The sequence below is a fragment of the Rhipicephalus sanguineus genome, chromosome 4 (genome assembly GCF_013339695.2).
Source record: "Rhipicephalus sanguineus isolate Rsan-2018 chromosome 4, BIME_Rsan_1.4, whole genome shotgun sequence".
Taxonomy (NCBI): Eukaryota; Metazoa; Arthropoda; class Arachnida; order Ixodida; family Ixodidae; genus Rhipicephalus; species Rhipicephalus sanguineus.
This window is the reverse complement of record NC_051179.1, coordinates 115,688,622-115,702,303: the sequence shown is the minus strand read 5'-3', so window position 1 is coordinate 115,702,303 and position 13,682 is coordinate 115,688,622. Positions and strand designations below refer to the sequence as shown.

Here is a 13,682-nt window from a genome sequence, read left to right as displayed (position 1 = left end):
AATCTGCCGTTTTTATTTTCCTGTCCTGCCGTCTGCCATTTTGGTTGCGGGGAGGAGCTTTATGTGGTGATCTGGGGCAACTGAGATTGCCAGAATGAAACCCTTCGAGATTGGGATGTGTGTGAAGACCACATTTAAACGTTTAGTGACTTTTCCACTAGGGTAAGGGCGCATGCTCTGCGGCACCGTGAAAAAAATGACGGATTTAGTCATGACAGAGCAAAGCCGTGTGACATCGGGCCATGCACTGTGTGTGGAAACGCAAGTAACCGCCATAATGCAGTGTTTGTGTGGATAAATGCATTGATGATGCGTCTGCGTTCATGCTCTCACCTCTCCGCACATCCACAAGTTCTTGCTGACAGGTACGGTGCATCTGTCATCACTATAGAAACGATGTGGGATAGTGCAATGCACAAGCACATACTCAGTAGCCGATTGAACGGTGGACATGCTACTTTTGGCAGTTAAAATGGTAAAAACAAGGTGTCACTGCGCTGTCTTGCACGATGAACATGTGGAGTCGTAGCGGTAATAACTCCCGTCACCACGATGGTAAGTTCGTGGTGTGATGACTGCACACAGGTGTGCGATCATTACGTGAAAAAATGCAGTAGTTGTTTGTTGCTTGTGTATGGTGTTTTCTTGCTGTCCTGTTGTTGCTTTCTTTATTACCTGAATCTTTGCTTTCTCAATGAGTTTACACCAAAGATTTCCAATCAAATAACAGGGATTGATAGCCACTCGTGTTCACGAGAGCTTTTGCAAAGCATCAACGTGTTTTAGTTTCATTTATTTATCCATACTTAGCGTACATGCCAAAGCAGGTGTGGCTCTATCGGGCACAAGTGCAGGCTTTTCAAAAATCAATACAAATGGCGAAGAAAATCCTGTGAAACATAAAAAGGGGGGGGAAAAATCCACACAATATTCTAATATTCAGTACACACATTACACCACAACTCGACTGAACACAAGAATACCCAATGTATACTGCAGCAGTAGCACCGCGATGATACCTTGGTGCGTTGTGACACCACTGGCTCCCTCTCTGCAGCAAGGAGCCCTTCGGCGAGTGATGGCGGCCTGAGTGGTGTCATGATTGGCTACAGACCGCATGGAGTGACACCTGGTGCACCTGACGAGCAACAGGATGCAACGATGGAGCTTGCACAGACACTGCTACACCTCGGTCTGTCCCCTGCACCGGAGGCTGCTGCACAGGGTGCCCTCTGGATTGTCGCACTCAACAAGGTATGCGTGTGTATCTTGGTTGATACAGCGCACACGAAACGACGATGAAGTATAAGAAAACACAGGACAGGCGCTGACTCGCAACTAAACTTTATTGGGAAAAAACACGCATATACTATATAGGTGATGTGCAACTTAACAAACAAAAAAAAACGACAAAAGCGAAAAATCCAAACAGGTCTCAAGCAAGGAAATGCAAATATAGGTAGAGGCAGGTATCATACTCTGCAGGTGCTGCAAAGGTACAAAAATTCCGCGTCATTCAGTGAAATCGATTGCATGCTGACACACTTATCTCCTTTTCTTCTAATGTGGAAGGCCTCGATCACTTCCCTTGCTACCTGCTCTTTATGATGCGGTAAAATCATTGTGTCACTGAAGAAGGGTGTGCAGCCGCATTCGTGGCAATGAGCGGCAAGAGAAAACGGCTTTGTTTCTGCCAGTGATCGTTCGTGTTCACGAAGACGAAAGTTAACACATCTTCCGCTTTGGCCAATGTAAGTTTTTCCGCTATTTCGTGTCTACTTTACTGACACTGGAGTTGGCTAAAATTTGGCTCTACAAGGCGATCGGCCATGTTTGGACAAAATGTGCCGAGGAGCTGTTGCTGCCTGGTCACTGCACAGTAAAGGTGACACTGTCTGCTCATGTGTGTTGTGTCGCTTGAAAATGTCAGATGAATGGGCCCACTTCTTCGCACGCAAGGTGGGGTCATGCAGCTCACTGTGTAACTTGAATCCTTTTGAGCTTTCGAGGCAGTGACGTTATCCAGTACTACAATAGCTGCATTACAGGGAAATAAGCTCAAAGTGGATCTCACAAACTTTATTATACAATAATGTGAGAATTTTGATACAAAAATATGGGAATTTTGATGGAAGCTTTGCTGCAATGTGTACAAAACGGAAGATTACTAGGAAAATCTCGATAGCTATGGTGGTGGTGGTATTGCATTGGGAGAGGTTGGGGTGATGTGCTTTTGTGGCAGTTCTGCCTACGAATCTGTGATGATGGTATACCAGGGCTTCACCGATGCAGCAGAACCATACACAGCGGATCCTCTGCTCTGAAGCGGTCCTGGGCCACTGTGTGAACTAAAAGTCTGGGAAAACTCACTGTACCAGCTTGGCTTAGCCAGGTCGTGGCTTTGATGGCCTCTGAGCTGCGTCAGCCTGCATGTTGCACAGTGACGAGAGTGAGAGTGGGTGCACAGGTCTTAAGTGTTGGGCCACACAGCTGAATGTTTGAATGTGTTAGCGACAGTGAATGTGTTAGCCACACGAAAGAGGTACCTCACCAGTGCTGTTCTGCTGGCACATGGTGCAAACTGGTGCGGCAGTGTTGGCACACGAGATTTCCTCGGTGTGATACTGAAGGATTTTGCCACTGCGACCCTGAAGGCCACACCCTGAATGCAGACAGCTGTGCCAGCCTGCGCAATGTGCTGCGCTGAGAAGTGTGATTAGTCAACAGTGGAAGTGTGGCTATACACATCAGCAAGCAAAAACAAAACAAAAACAAAACAAAAATGTATCTTGTCATTTCTGATGTAGAAATTTCGAACTGCCATGGCAAACGAATGCCAAAATCTATGGAAAGCAATATACATACAGCATGGAAGTGTCAGGCATTTTCTTTGTTTCGGGGTGTAATGTATCTCGTTATATCACTTGGCAGTACAATTTACTGTGCTTTGTTAGACTGAGGCTTCGCATGCATGAATCTTAGCTGGGATTTCAAGGGGAATGAGATTTACTTTGTTCAACCAATGTTCCTTATATCCTGTTTAATTCGAGGGTTCAAGCAGTGCATCACATCCTTCCTTTTTGTTAGCTGTTTCATGGGCACCTTTGTTTGTCTTGTGCTCTCTCTGTTTGGGGTTTATTGAAATGCAACAGTGTCAAATTTGTTCTCTCTTGGCATATATGTAGTGCGGAAAACCTCGAAATACATCTCTAGGGACCTAAAGGAGTTTCATGCCTGCAAACACAACATACCGTATTTACTCGAATCTAACGTGCACCTTTTTTCCGGAAAAACGAGTCCAAAAATCGCATGCGCGTTAGAATCGAGTACCGAAAAAAAAAAAGAAATTCGGTTATCGTATTGCCATCGACATTTCAAAATGGCCGCCTCCTACGATTTCTGCCATTTTTTCAGTTCGTACGTGTGCACTGTGCTGAGGAGATTGTCATCCCGTTCTGCGTTCGCATCGACGGCATGGAAGTGCCGACTCCAAATACTGGACGAGTGTACCACGATGCAGCATTTAAAAGAATAGCTATTGCATGTGCAGAGAGACGGACGGAAATCGGGCCGGCAAAGCTTCACGAAAAGGTTTCAGTGGACCAAAGCAGGGCCGGTTTCCCGAAATCGAGGAGCGTTGACAGTGACAAGGAGTTGTCCAGCAGCAACGAGGACTGATCCATTACGCGACTCGTATCGCCGCCGTAGTGGTGACAGTTTTAGCGGCAAGGCCTGCTTTTTGACTGTGTTTTACTTTTTTGAAACTTTAGTTCTTTAAAACCCAAATACTTGTTCTTCTGAATGTGCGAAATTTGACTCCTACGGACTTTTTTTTTTGTTCTTTTCTCTCACAAAAATGGGTGCGCGTTACAATCGATGTATTACTTTTTTTTTTTGGTCGCGGAAAACGGGTGCGCGTTACAATCGAGGGCGCGGTAGAATCGAGTAAATACGTATTGTTTGCAAACCATATCCTGTGAAAACACGTTTGAGAGTTTCTGCACAATCGTTACTGTGATTACTATTATTATTAGATTACTAGATTTTATTATTCGCATATACTGCCAGTCCCAAATGGATCACAGCAGGAGGGCGTATGGAGTAGTTGTTTGTTTCTGTTGTTTCCACGTGCACCTATAACCATGCATTAAATTAATTTTAATGAATTATCTGGGCAGTTAATTGGTCCTTTTTGTATTTAGCTTATGCTCCTATATCAAATCTATCATTTAAGACCCCCAGCAACTTTTTTTTATTATTTTTTAAAATTTGGCAGTTGGAAATTATGGGCATCCCTACTTGGGGGTGAATCTGGGGTGCTCTTCAAGGAACTTGTGTCGCTTGGGGCTAGAGTCATAAAAATATACCAAGGAATTTAATTCAATGCTTTGGCCGGGCACCAGCCCTTAGCAAGTGGATGAATGCATGTTTGTTGCCAAAACATTTAAATACATTTTTTGTTTTGTATGGCACCGAGATGTAAAGAAAAATATGGATCACTCTGTAAAGAAGACGATATGCACATTGTTAAGAGCCATGTGGCGAAACAGCCATTTATATTTAGCTGAGATCTAATTGTTACATTTACAGTGCGTATTTACCTTTTTTTAATTGTTACTTTGGTTCTCAGGATCACGCATAGGCACTTGCGGGAAATCACAAGAGATGTCAAAATAAGGTGCTTCTTGCGAGGTGCACATCATGCGTTTACCTTTTCATAGAAATATAGAATGCTCGTGGAATGTTAAAACTACCATGTAACTGCATACTCGTGTGCACAGGATAACAGCACAATCAAACAGTGTCTGTAAAAAAGCAAACTGCTAACCTCTTATTGAGCCTAGCTATATCATGTGATGAGAGCATGTCAGCTCTTTTTGTGACATACAAGCAGCTCCTTACAGCTATTGCATATGAAGGTCAAGGAGATGAACTGCTCTGTGCAGCAAGCCCTGTGGCACATTATTATTTGTTTGAAGGTTGTAACTGCACATACATTTACGTGCAGGTAAAGTACTTAGTGCAGGTAGCTTCTAGAGGTCCACTTTAAGTGCCTCGCGTCGCGTCTTCATTGACCTTGCTTCATGAATCTTCTTCATGAATGCAGGCTTTCCGGATGATCCACAGTCCGGACGTGTCACCGGAATGACTTCAGCAGGGCCCGTTCAACAGCCACGGCGGGCACTACCTGCTACTGCGACCTCGCTGACTGGCAATCCACACTACATCACATCCATGGTGCTGTTTCTGCTCAGTTTTGGACATTCAACATATCTGTGTAGTGCTGTCTTTGTGGATCTTGTACGGTTGGGGGGCAAATGCCTAGACATTGCCAGGACTGCAGTACTGCAGAGTGGTATTGGAAAGTCTGGCTCATATATGCACTATTGTGTGCAGAGAAAAGATTGTTTGTGTTGGGCCTCTAAGCGCTACATGGCTGAACAAGCTTCTTATTTCTTAGACTCTTGCGGCTACCAAGATTTGGCTTTTTGTCATGTACATGTACGCTGTTGTGCTATATATTTGATGCCGAATTATGCGTCGCTTTGATATATGTTATACTGTGCCCGAAATGTACATTGTACGTCCTGCGCTAGGGTGAAGCATGTGGTGCATTCTTTAAGGCAGCGTGCAAGCTTCTTTCAGAATGAGTGCTCCGAGAAGTAAGTTCAAAATGTCAAGGATCTGAACAGCTTACATGAAGCTGGCAGTGCAAGTTTACTGCCCCGTGCACCGATAGCACATGGCATTACTTCTGCCGCCACCCATTACTTGAATGTCTGCAAGGTGTTAGCCACAAACGTTTTATAGGTGGGTCACCCTGTAGTAGGGAGAGGAAAGAATGTGTGCCACAAAATGCTTAAGCTTTTTTAGTTGCTGATAAATACTTGTCTGTGGACTGAATTTTCATGAATCCTGTACGTTTTGTTCTGGAACAACATTGCAAGGAATGTTTCATGCTTACTGCTTCTTTGCTCTCACTGATATTTTCCATTTAGATTGTATATTTTGGTTTGCATCAATCATAGAAACACTTTTTGTATCTTTGCTTGCATAGCGTTTTTGAAGTTTCGTTTGCTGGTAGGTGACAAAGCCGATCCCTGTGTCTGCAGCACTTTTGTTCAAGGTAGATCAGAAGGTAGGGGTAGAAACTATGTGGTTGAAAAATTCAAGCGATAACATGGTTATTGTAGGTGTGAAAGATTCTGCCACTGGCATTACAATGGAAATGCAGGTCACTGTATATTCCTGCAGTAAAAATAGTGGCGACATCATAATCCTTCTCTGTCATCGACTGCACTCATACTTAAGTAGAGCAACCTTCACGTCATGTTTCTGGTGTTTGGGCGCAGATAAACTGCTTCCATTTAGGTCATGTGTCAACTAAATTCACATAAGGACGGAATGAAACTTTCATCTTGCTTGTGGGCAAGTACATTCGGCCCCTCATGTATGCACAAATTCTAGCTTCTAACCTTTGGGGTATTGTTCAATGCTTTGATTCTCTGGTTTGCTCAATTGCAAAATTTGTTGTTGGACATCATTTTTACATTTGTGGTCAGAGTATTAGGAAGTGTACAGCCCTCCTGCAAGTGGTGCCATTTAACATAGCAGTCCACTGGCTTCAAGTGACACGAGGGGTCTGGAATGCTGTACAACATCGGGGCATTTTTATCTTTGCTTCTTTTTTGTGCCCATGCATTCTTTCTCTGCCATGCTTTATTATAACTTCTTTTTCATAACTTGCCAACATTTTCAAGTAATATCAGCTGCTCACCTCGGCAAAAGTGTGACCGTACCCATTTTGTTGGTTCCTTGAGGAGGCCTTAGTTTTTATACCCATCAAGTCTTCCAGATTCTCAGCTGAGCCGCTGTCAAACTCTCCCATCGTCACGATACATTAAGACTGCTAGGTTGTTGTGGCATTTGAATGTTCAATAAATAATTTGTACCAGTGGGGAGACCAAACATGGCTTCGTGACAGCAGGTGAAGGTAATGTATAACTCATCTATGACTGCTGCATTCATCTAACTTTGTGATTTAAGTTCTCGTTCCTGCGATAGTTGTTTGGTGATGAGCCGGCAAAGTTATTTCTTTTTTGCTTCTATTGTAGTAAACACATATGCCTGAAAGCCGTTCTCAACATGGAATATGTGTCTCTTCAAGTTGTTGTCCCAGACTGTACCTGATTACCAGAGAGCCTGCGTGTCTCCATGCTAATTGGCTAAAAGCAGTGCCATGGGTAGCATTAGGCAGTGCTTGATGACAAATAAGGTATGTTTGAGATGGTCATACAACCTCTAATAATGTCACTTGTAGTAGTCTCTTCAGCTGGCCCATCCACATTGTGGAGTAAAACTATTGCACGGAATTGTAGGCATCTTGCATTAGATAATGCAGCGTCGAATAAGGTTTGCAGCATCGATCGGTTTAACATATATAAGGAACGAATTGGGTTTGAAACAAATAGCCATGTCCCCATGCCAGTTGACTACTGTATTATAGATAAATTGGAGCAGCCAGACATGGGCAGTGTTCTGAACTTTGACAGCCAGTGTTGTTTGTCATACTGTGATTTATTTCTACGTGTAGAAATTGCTGAATGATACAGAAAGGAAGTTTCACTATAGGCGTGGTAAAAAACAAGGGACAGATGCAACATGTTTAGGACATGGTATCTAAACTCTATTTTACAAGGTGCAGTGCTTACAGTGGTAGCTGAGAACATCATGCAGGAATGCCGGATATTCCTGTCCATTGTTCTACCGCATATCCTCCAGCTGAATTTCTGTGATGTTTCATCAATCAAACAGTGGTATTCATCGAAAGTGTGTGCTCATTTATAAAGTATGGAAATGTGGCAAACGCATTGACCTTACTAAAACATGCTCTTGTTCTAGACGACACCGGCTGTTAGCGTCAGAAGATGATAGCATTACGCGGCCTTCTGTTGTACATTCCTTCCACCTTCCATTGACCACAGCGTTTGCATACTTCTTCCATAAATTGTCAAATTTAATTTTCAAATGAGAGCTTGTTTTTTAAAAGTGTTTTATGAAGAAAAAAAAAACTGACACTGTTTATAAGCACCACACATTGCTTTGCTTTAGACTAGATTGTGGCCACTGGTGGCGCAGTTTTAAAACCTGTCAGATTCGACGTAGGCATTGGGCCTGTTGGTGCTGGGACTTTCAAGGAGCTTATTTGGACAATCAGTGTACGCCTAATGGTCTTCAATAAAAAGAAAAACACTGCCATCAGCAAATGCTTTGTGCGTTAAAACTCAATTGACTTTAAAAAAATGTGTTGCAAGGCTTATAGGGAAGCAACTTTGTCATGAAGAAAAGCCAGCGGTTTCTTGAATAATCATTGCATATAACTGTGCACTTTAATAATATATGCCAGCTCTATGCGAATTTTTGGCCATGATACCGGTGATATGTGCATGTACTGTCGGCTGCAAAAGTTTGGGGGATCTGCAACGTGTGGCGGATCAGTGGAAAACTGCATTGCAGCGCCATCTACTGAGATGCTCCATGGTGTTAAGGATATCGGCCACGGCCTCCGCGATGAGCTCCGGCAACGGCACGTTGTCGGAGACGGATTTATAAGATTTCATGTGTAACTTCCTTTCATCAGCATTTATGCCTTGTAGCATCCTTTCATATAGACAGTACTTGTGTGGTTTTCCCGTGAATAGCGCCATGTTTTGTTAATGGCAAAATGCAGTGAGGCTTGTTTGTACAGAAATAGCTCATTTTTCTGCCAAAAATTATTTGGAAGTGTAATGGCCCTTGCTTACTGTCATGTTCGCTAGAGCTTTGTGTTAGTCTGGTTAAGTGGAGAAGGATCCTCAAGTGAGCTTTCAGAAAGTTATCTTAGCATGAGGGATTGCAAAACATGGTTATTGATAACAAATGTTAACATGCCACTGGTGTGACTGAGCGTGGAAGAACTTGTTTTCACTGATACGAGTCGACATGTATTGGTGCACTTGCATAACCCACTTGCGCATTTACTTGTGAATCTGTTGTTTTGCTGTTGAGTTATCATACATAGATTCTGCTAGCTGGGGCAAAGAATTGAAATGTGAGTGGAAAGCCAGCACCATGTCATATCCGCAATCGTTCTCTTGTATTGGTGTACAAAAATCAACGTTAATGTCGTGTCTGTACTTGTCACCTGTACTTACAAATTTGCTTTTGCGAATCCTTTTTCTTTTTTCTTGTTTTCTTATTAGGATGAACGCGATCACCAGTGTCACTGAGTGTGCTGCGAGAGAAATGCACAACTGTACAGTGCCATTATGGCATGAAATTTTGAAGGACAGCATATGCAATACACACTATGCTGTACGTTGTCACACCTTGCATCCATTGTACATCTGCGAGAGCACTCCAAACTCTCCTACATGTTTGCTTTGCATAACATTTCTCTTTGCAAGTGTTGAAGCCATTAAGATTAGTGTTCAGCTTCAAAACTGCCTAATTATTAAGACACATTGTTAATGCGGAGTTTTTTTTACCTATAATGCAGTTCCTTTCTGTTATGTGTACCTCATGGTGTAAATGACTGTTCTGTCAACCATGGTCACGAAACAAAAATTTAGACAACGAATTAAGCACACCTTATGTGTTCGGCAGCGGTATTTTGATGTACCTTGTTTTGTGTGACAGCGCACGTACGTTCTGCTTTTTTGTTTTTCTCACTGGCAATGTTTCATCTACACTACGACATATTTTTTTCTTCCGGTACAGTAGCTAATTTTACAAATGTATGGCAATATAGCCAGCCAACAAACGTGTGTATGCGTCTTCCTCGATCCACTGTATGTATTCAAGATGCGAATTATTTTTGTTCCCTGACGCATAAGGGAATGCCGTTAAATAAGTGCCTTAAGGAGTGTACCAGTGATTTTGTGTTTGTGTAGTATATAGAAATTACTGTGACTAGATACCAAGCTCTGTTTTGATGCGCGCCTGTTTTTACTCCCCGTGCATGCACATCATGTGCTTCATGCAACAAGGTCGTTCTTGAACCGGGGAATTTGGAACCAACTTATTGTAGTGTACTGTAGCGAGCTTGTGTGCAATGTTTCCGGCATTATCCTACTGTTTACGCGGTGTACACAACACCTGCTTCACGTGGTTGAATAAAAAAGCCGTATCATTGGTACATTGAAATGTTCAATGTGTGCGAGTGGAACCCGCCTCACATTCTTACACCATCGCTATTGTCGCCTTACCAGGGATGGATACAGGATTTTTCGGAAGTGGGAGGGGGTGGGGCTAGTTTTTTTAAGGTCTTATTATACCTAAAGCTGACTACCTATTCTTCTGTGTTCGTGTGTGTGCGCTGTGTTAAGATTCTGACTACCTAATAGGTCATTTTCTTGCGGGCATATATTAAAAAATTAAGGGGGTATGGTTTAGGACATCCTGACTTCACCCACTAGATCCACCAATGCACCTTCGTTGTCTGCAATTTTAGCATGGCATGTAACGAAAAGAAATTAGTGTGGGGCTGGCCATTAGTCCTTATATGTATGGTCACTGGCAGAAAGATAGAGCTTTACAAAGGAGAACGCGACACTGCCTTGTGAAAAAAGGAAAACTGTTAGGGCTCTGCAACACTTTTCTAAGTAATCATAGGTGTATCTACCAGGGGGGCAAGGGGGCGCTAGCCCCCCCACTGAGAAATGTTGGGGGGCGAAGCCCCCCACCTTCGACAGTGGTTATTGTCAGCTGCAGACTGGGAAACAACAAGTCAGGCAGTGTTTTACTTGAACGCAGCAATAACGTAATTTTATAATAAAACTTGTCCTACGATCCTGCTGTGACGACTCCCTCCGTGTGTCATGACCACGCACTGTAGGCTACCTGCGATGCTGGCTGCCTATTCCACGCTTGTGCGATCTTGCGCTCGAGCATTGCAGAGGAGGCTATTGCACGGGCTCTATGAGATTACAGCAATCTGTCATGATTTTATTTTGTTCTGCCTGGCCTGAAATTTAAGTAACCCGCGACGCAAGTATGGGCGGGGACCAGTAAACGTTTCATAGCCCGATCAAACGCTCTCCTTTCTCAGGAAATTCAGTTTCTTTCTTTGAAAACGAATAGCATCGCCCCTGCTCCATATTCAAGCTGCTGTGAGTGGATAAGTGTGCAGAAGTGTCCAGATGTGCCTCGCCAGGACAGCTAAAATAGGTTGCCACTTTAGTCTCCGATAAGCCTGCTTCACTTGGCTTCTCATATGGTAGCCTGCAACGATCGCGGCGGCTTGTAACAAGGCAGTGGACTCGAGCACATTGAGAAGCCCAGCTTTCAAGTTTGCCCCGTTACTTATGATCTACCTCACCAGGGAGATGATCAGCGTTCACGGTTTTCTGGACTAAGAAGGCTGCCTACCGGCAAAGGATTGTGTCTGTTCCTAATAATGTTTATTTCTCTCTCTACCTCGAAGAAAGACATAGACTAAAAAAGAGTATAGCCATGTATAGTATAGCATAGCAAGGGGTGGGAAAGAGACAGGTGAGAGGGTAAAGCATAATAATAATATTTGGGGTTTAACATTCCAAAACCATGATATGATTATGAGCGACGCCGTAGTGGAGGGCTCTGGAAATTTCAACTACCTCGGGTTCTTTAACGTGCACCTAAATCTAAGTACCCGGCCCTCAAGCCTAGCCAAGCCAGGACCATGCAACTAAGTGCGCACCAGCTCTGCTTTGACCTAGCCTTGCGCAACTATTAGTGAAAGCTGCACTAATATTAGGAGCTTGCTCCTTATGCTCGGGGCTTGTCCTTCGCCGTAGCCGCTAGTTCTCATTCTAAGACAGGTAAAGTATAACCATCTCAGCGCACGCGCGCGCGAAAGAGAAGTCTTTTTCCTCTTGTTCTTCGAGCGCCTTGATGAGCCAACTGTAGCATGCGGCGCTCGCTGCACTCCGGCGCGTGCTCTGGTTTTATAGGAGACTGCTAGAGGGCCACAACTGCACGCTTACTTTCTAAGTAAGTAAGAGACTCTAATAATTAAGAGACGGTTAGAGTATTGGTGGCAGAAAGGTAGAGAGAAAGTACAAAAATAAATAATGGGGAAAAATAAGGTCATTCTGCCTTAAGAGGCAGAGAGATGGACCGTGAATTTATATTTTTTTTTTGTATAATAACATAGATTTAATCAATGTGGATAAGGTATTAGGCCAACATGAAACAAGGAAGGTTTCTTTTTTTTTCGAGCCTGGTAGCAGACATGTCACCGCCCCGTTATAAAGGGGACACTCATAGCATCCATCCATCCATCCTCTCTCTTTCGACAGTCGTCAGCCAGTGCGCTTCGATATTAATAACATGAACGAAGAAGACAAGGCGGCGGAGCGGAGGGCTCGCAAGGCAGCAGCAGCGTGGGCTCGCCGCCAAGACCCTGCGGTGAGAGCTCGCGAGGCCGCAGAGACGTCAGCGTCGTGCGGACCCCGAGATACAAGCCCGCGAAGTCGAAGCAGCGCGGAAGCGGCGGCAAGAGACTCTCGAAGAAGTACGGGCGCCGGACGCAGCGGCCAAGCGCCGAAAGCGGTCGCTACCTGAAGTTGGTGGTGCCGACACGCGCTTCAAGCGCGATTTCCTCTAACACACGTTCGACCAAAGCTGCAAGGTCTGCGACCGCTTGTGGTTGGACAACAACCTGACCACAATCGCTACTATCACAACGTTTTATTGTACGGAGCATTCACGGTTTACCCGATTATCTCCGAGCCAGCTCCTCTAACATCATTCACTTCGTGGATATGGTGGGGATTGTTTTGTTTGTCCGCATGCCTTTGCAGATTGTCGCCGTACAGAATAAAATTACAACGGGTCAGAGCCATATATACACTTCGGGAGAGTTTGGCCAGAGAACACGTTTGGCGATGCTTTCATCTTGCCGCTTTCCGCGCCCTGCCCCAGCGCCGCCCTCTTCTCGTGACGTCAACCAGATCTCCTCGCCGGCGGCGCGCAGCGCGGCGCGGAGTCTGCAGAGCCGCGACGGCGAGGCGCCGGCACCGGCGCGCCGTATTCACACCCTAGGCGTTGCGCCGTGCTCCCGACCGGGCTGCAGAAATTACGCGCCTTTTCCTCTTCAAACCACTACCACCACCATTCACACGATTGCTGAGGAGCGCGCGTAGGTTGCGACTCTTGCGTGAAGCCGCGTATGATATCGCGCGCGTATTCATGCGTCAATTTGTTGCGTGCGATGGGCTGTTGTTGCGCGGTTGGCTGCTCAAACAGCAGCGCGCAGGGTTTCCGCTTTTTTAGGCTTCCCAAGGAAAAGAAGCGACGACGCCTTTGGATTAGAAACATCATACGCAGCAAACGAACCCCGACCGACTGCTCCGTGTTATGCGAGTGACGTACTTGAGTATTTCGTTTGAATATTGCTGGTATTGTAAACAGCGTACCATTAACGCAAACTTATTATTCGTTGTGCAATGGGGCCCTTTCAGGCGCACAAACTTTAAAAATCATTTTCTCACGCTGAAAAACGGAGTTTTATGGTTTGCGTTTCGAACGCTCGGGCAGATTGAAATTTTGCAGCGATCACGCTATAAGTGTGAAACGTGACGTGTTGCGTGCACGTAATTTATCGCGCGTTCTGAGAACGAGCTTGGGATGTTACGTCGTGATGATGTGAGGCGAAGATT

At 44.6% G+C, this 13,682-nt stretch overlaps 1 protein-coding gene across 1 annotated transcript in view; it reads left to right on the top strand.

Moving 5' to 3' along the window:
- LOC119390608 (zinc finger FYVE domain-containing protein 21) overlaps positions 1-10,192 on the top strand; it is a 37,623-nt gene extending 27,431 nt beyond the window's left edge. Inside the window, exons 5-6 of the mRNA XM_037658202.2 lie at positions 1,058-1,254; positions 5,108-10,192. Of these exons, the coding sequence (XP_037514130.1) occupies positions 1,058-1,254; positions 5,108-5,149 (239 nt within the window). The 3' untranslated portion in view covers positions 5,150-10,192. The remainder of the gene's footprint in view (positions 1-1,057; positions 1,255-5,107) is intronic.
- Positions 10,193-13,682: the final 3,490 nt, after the last annotated feature.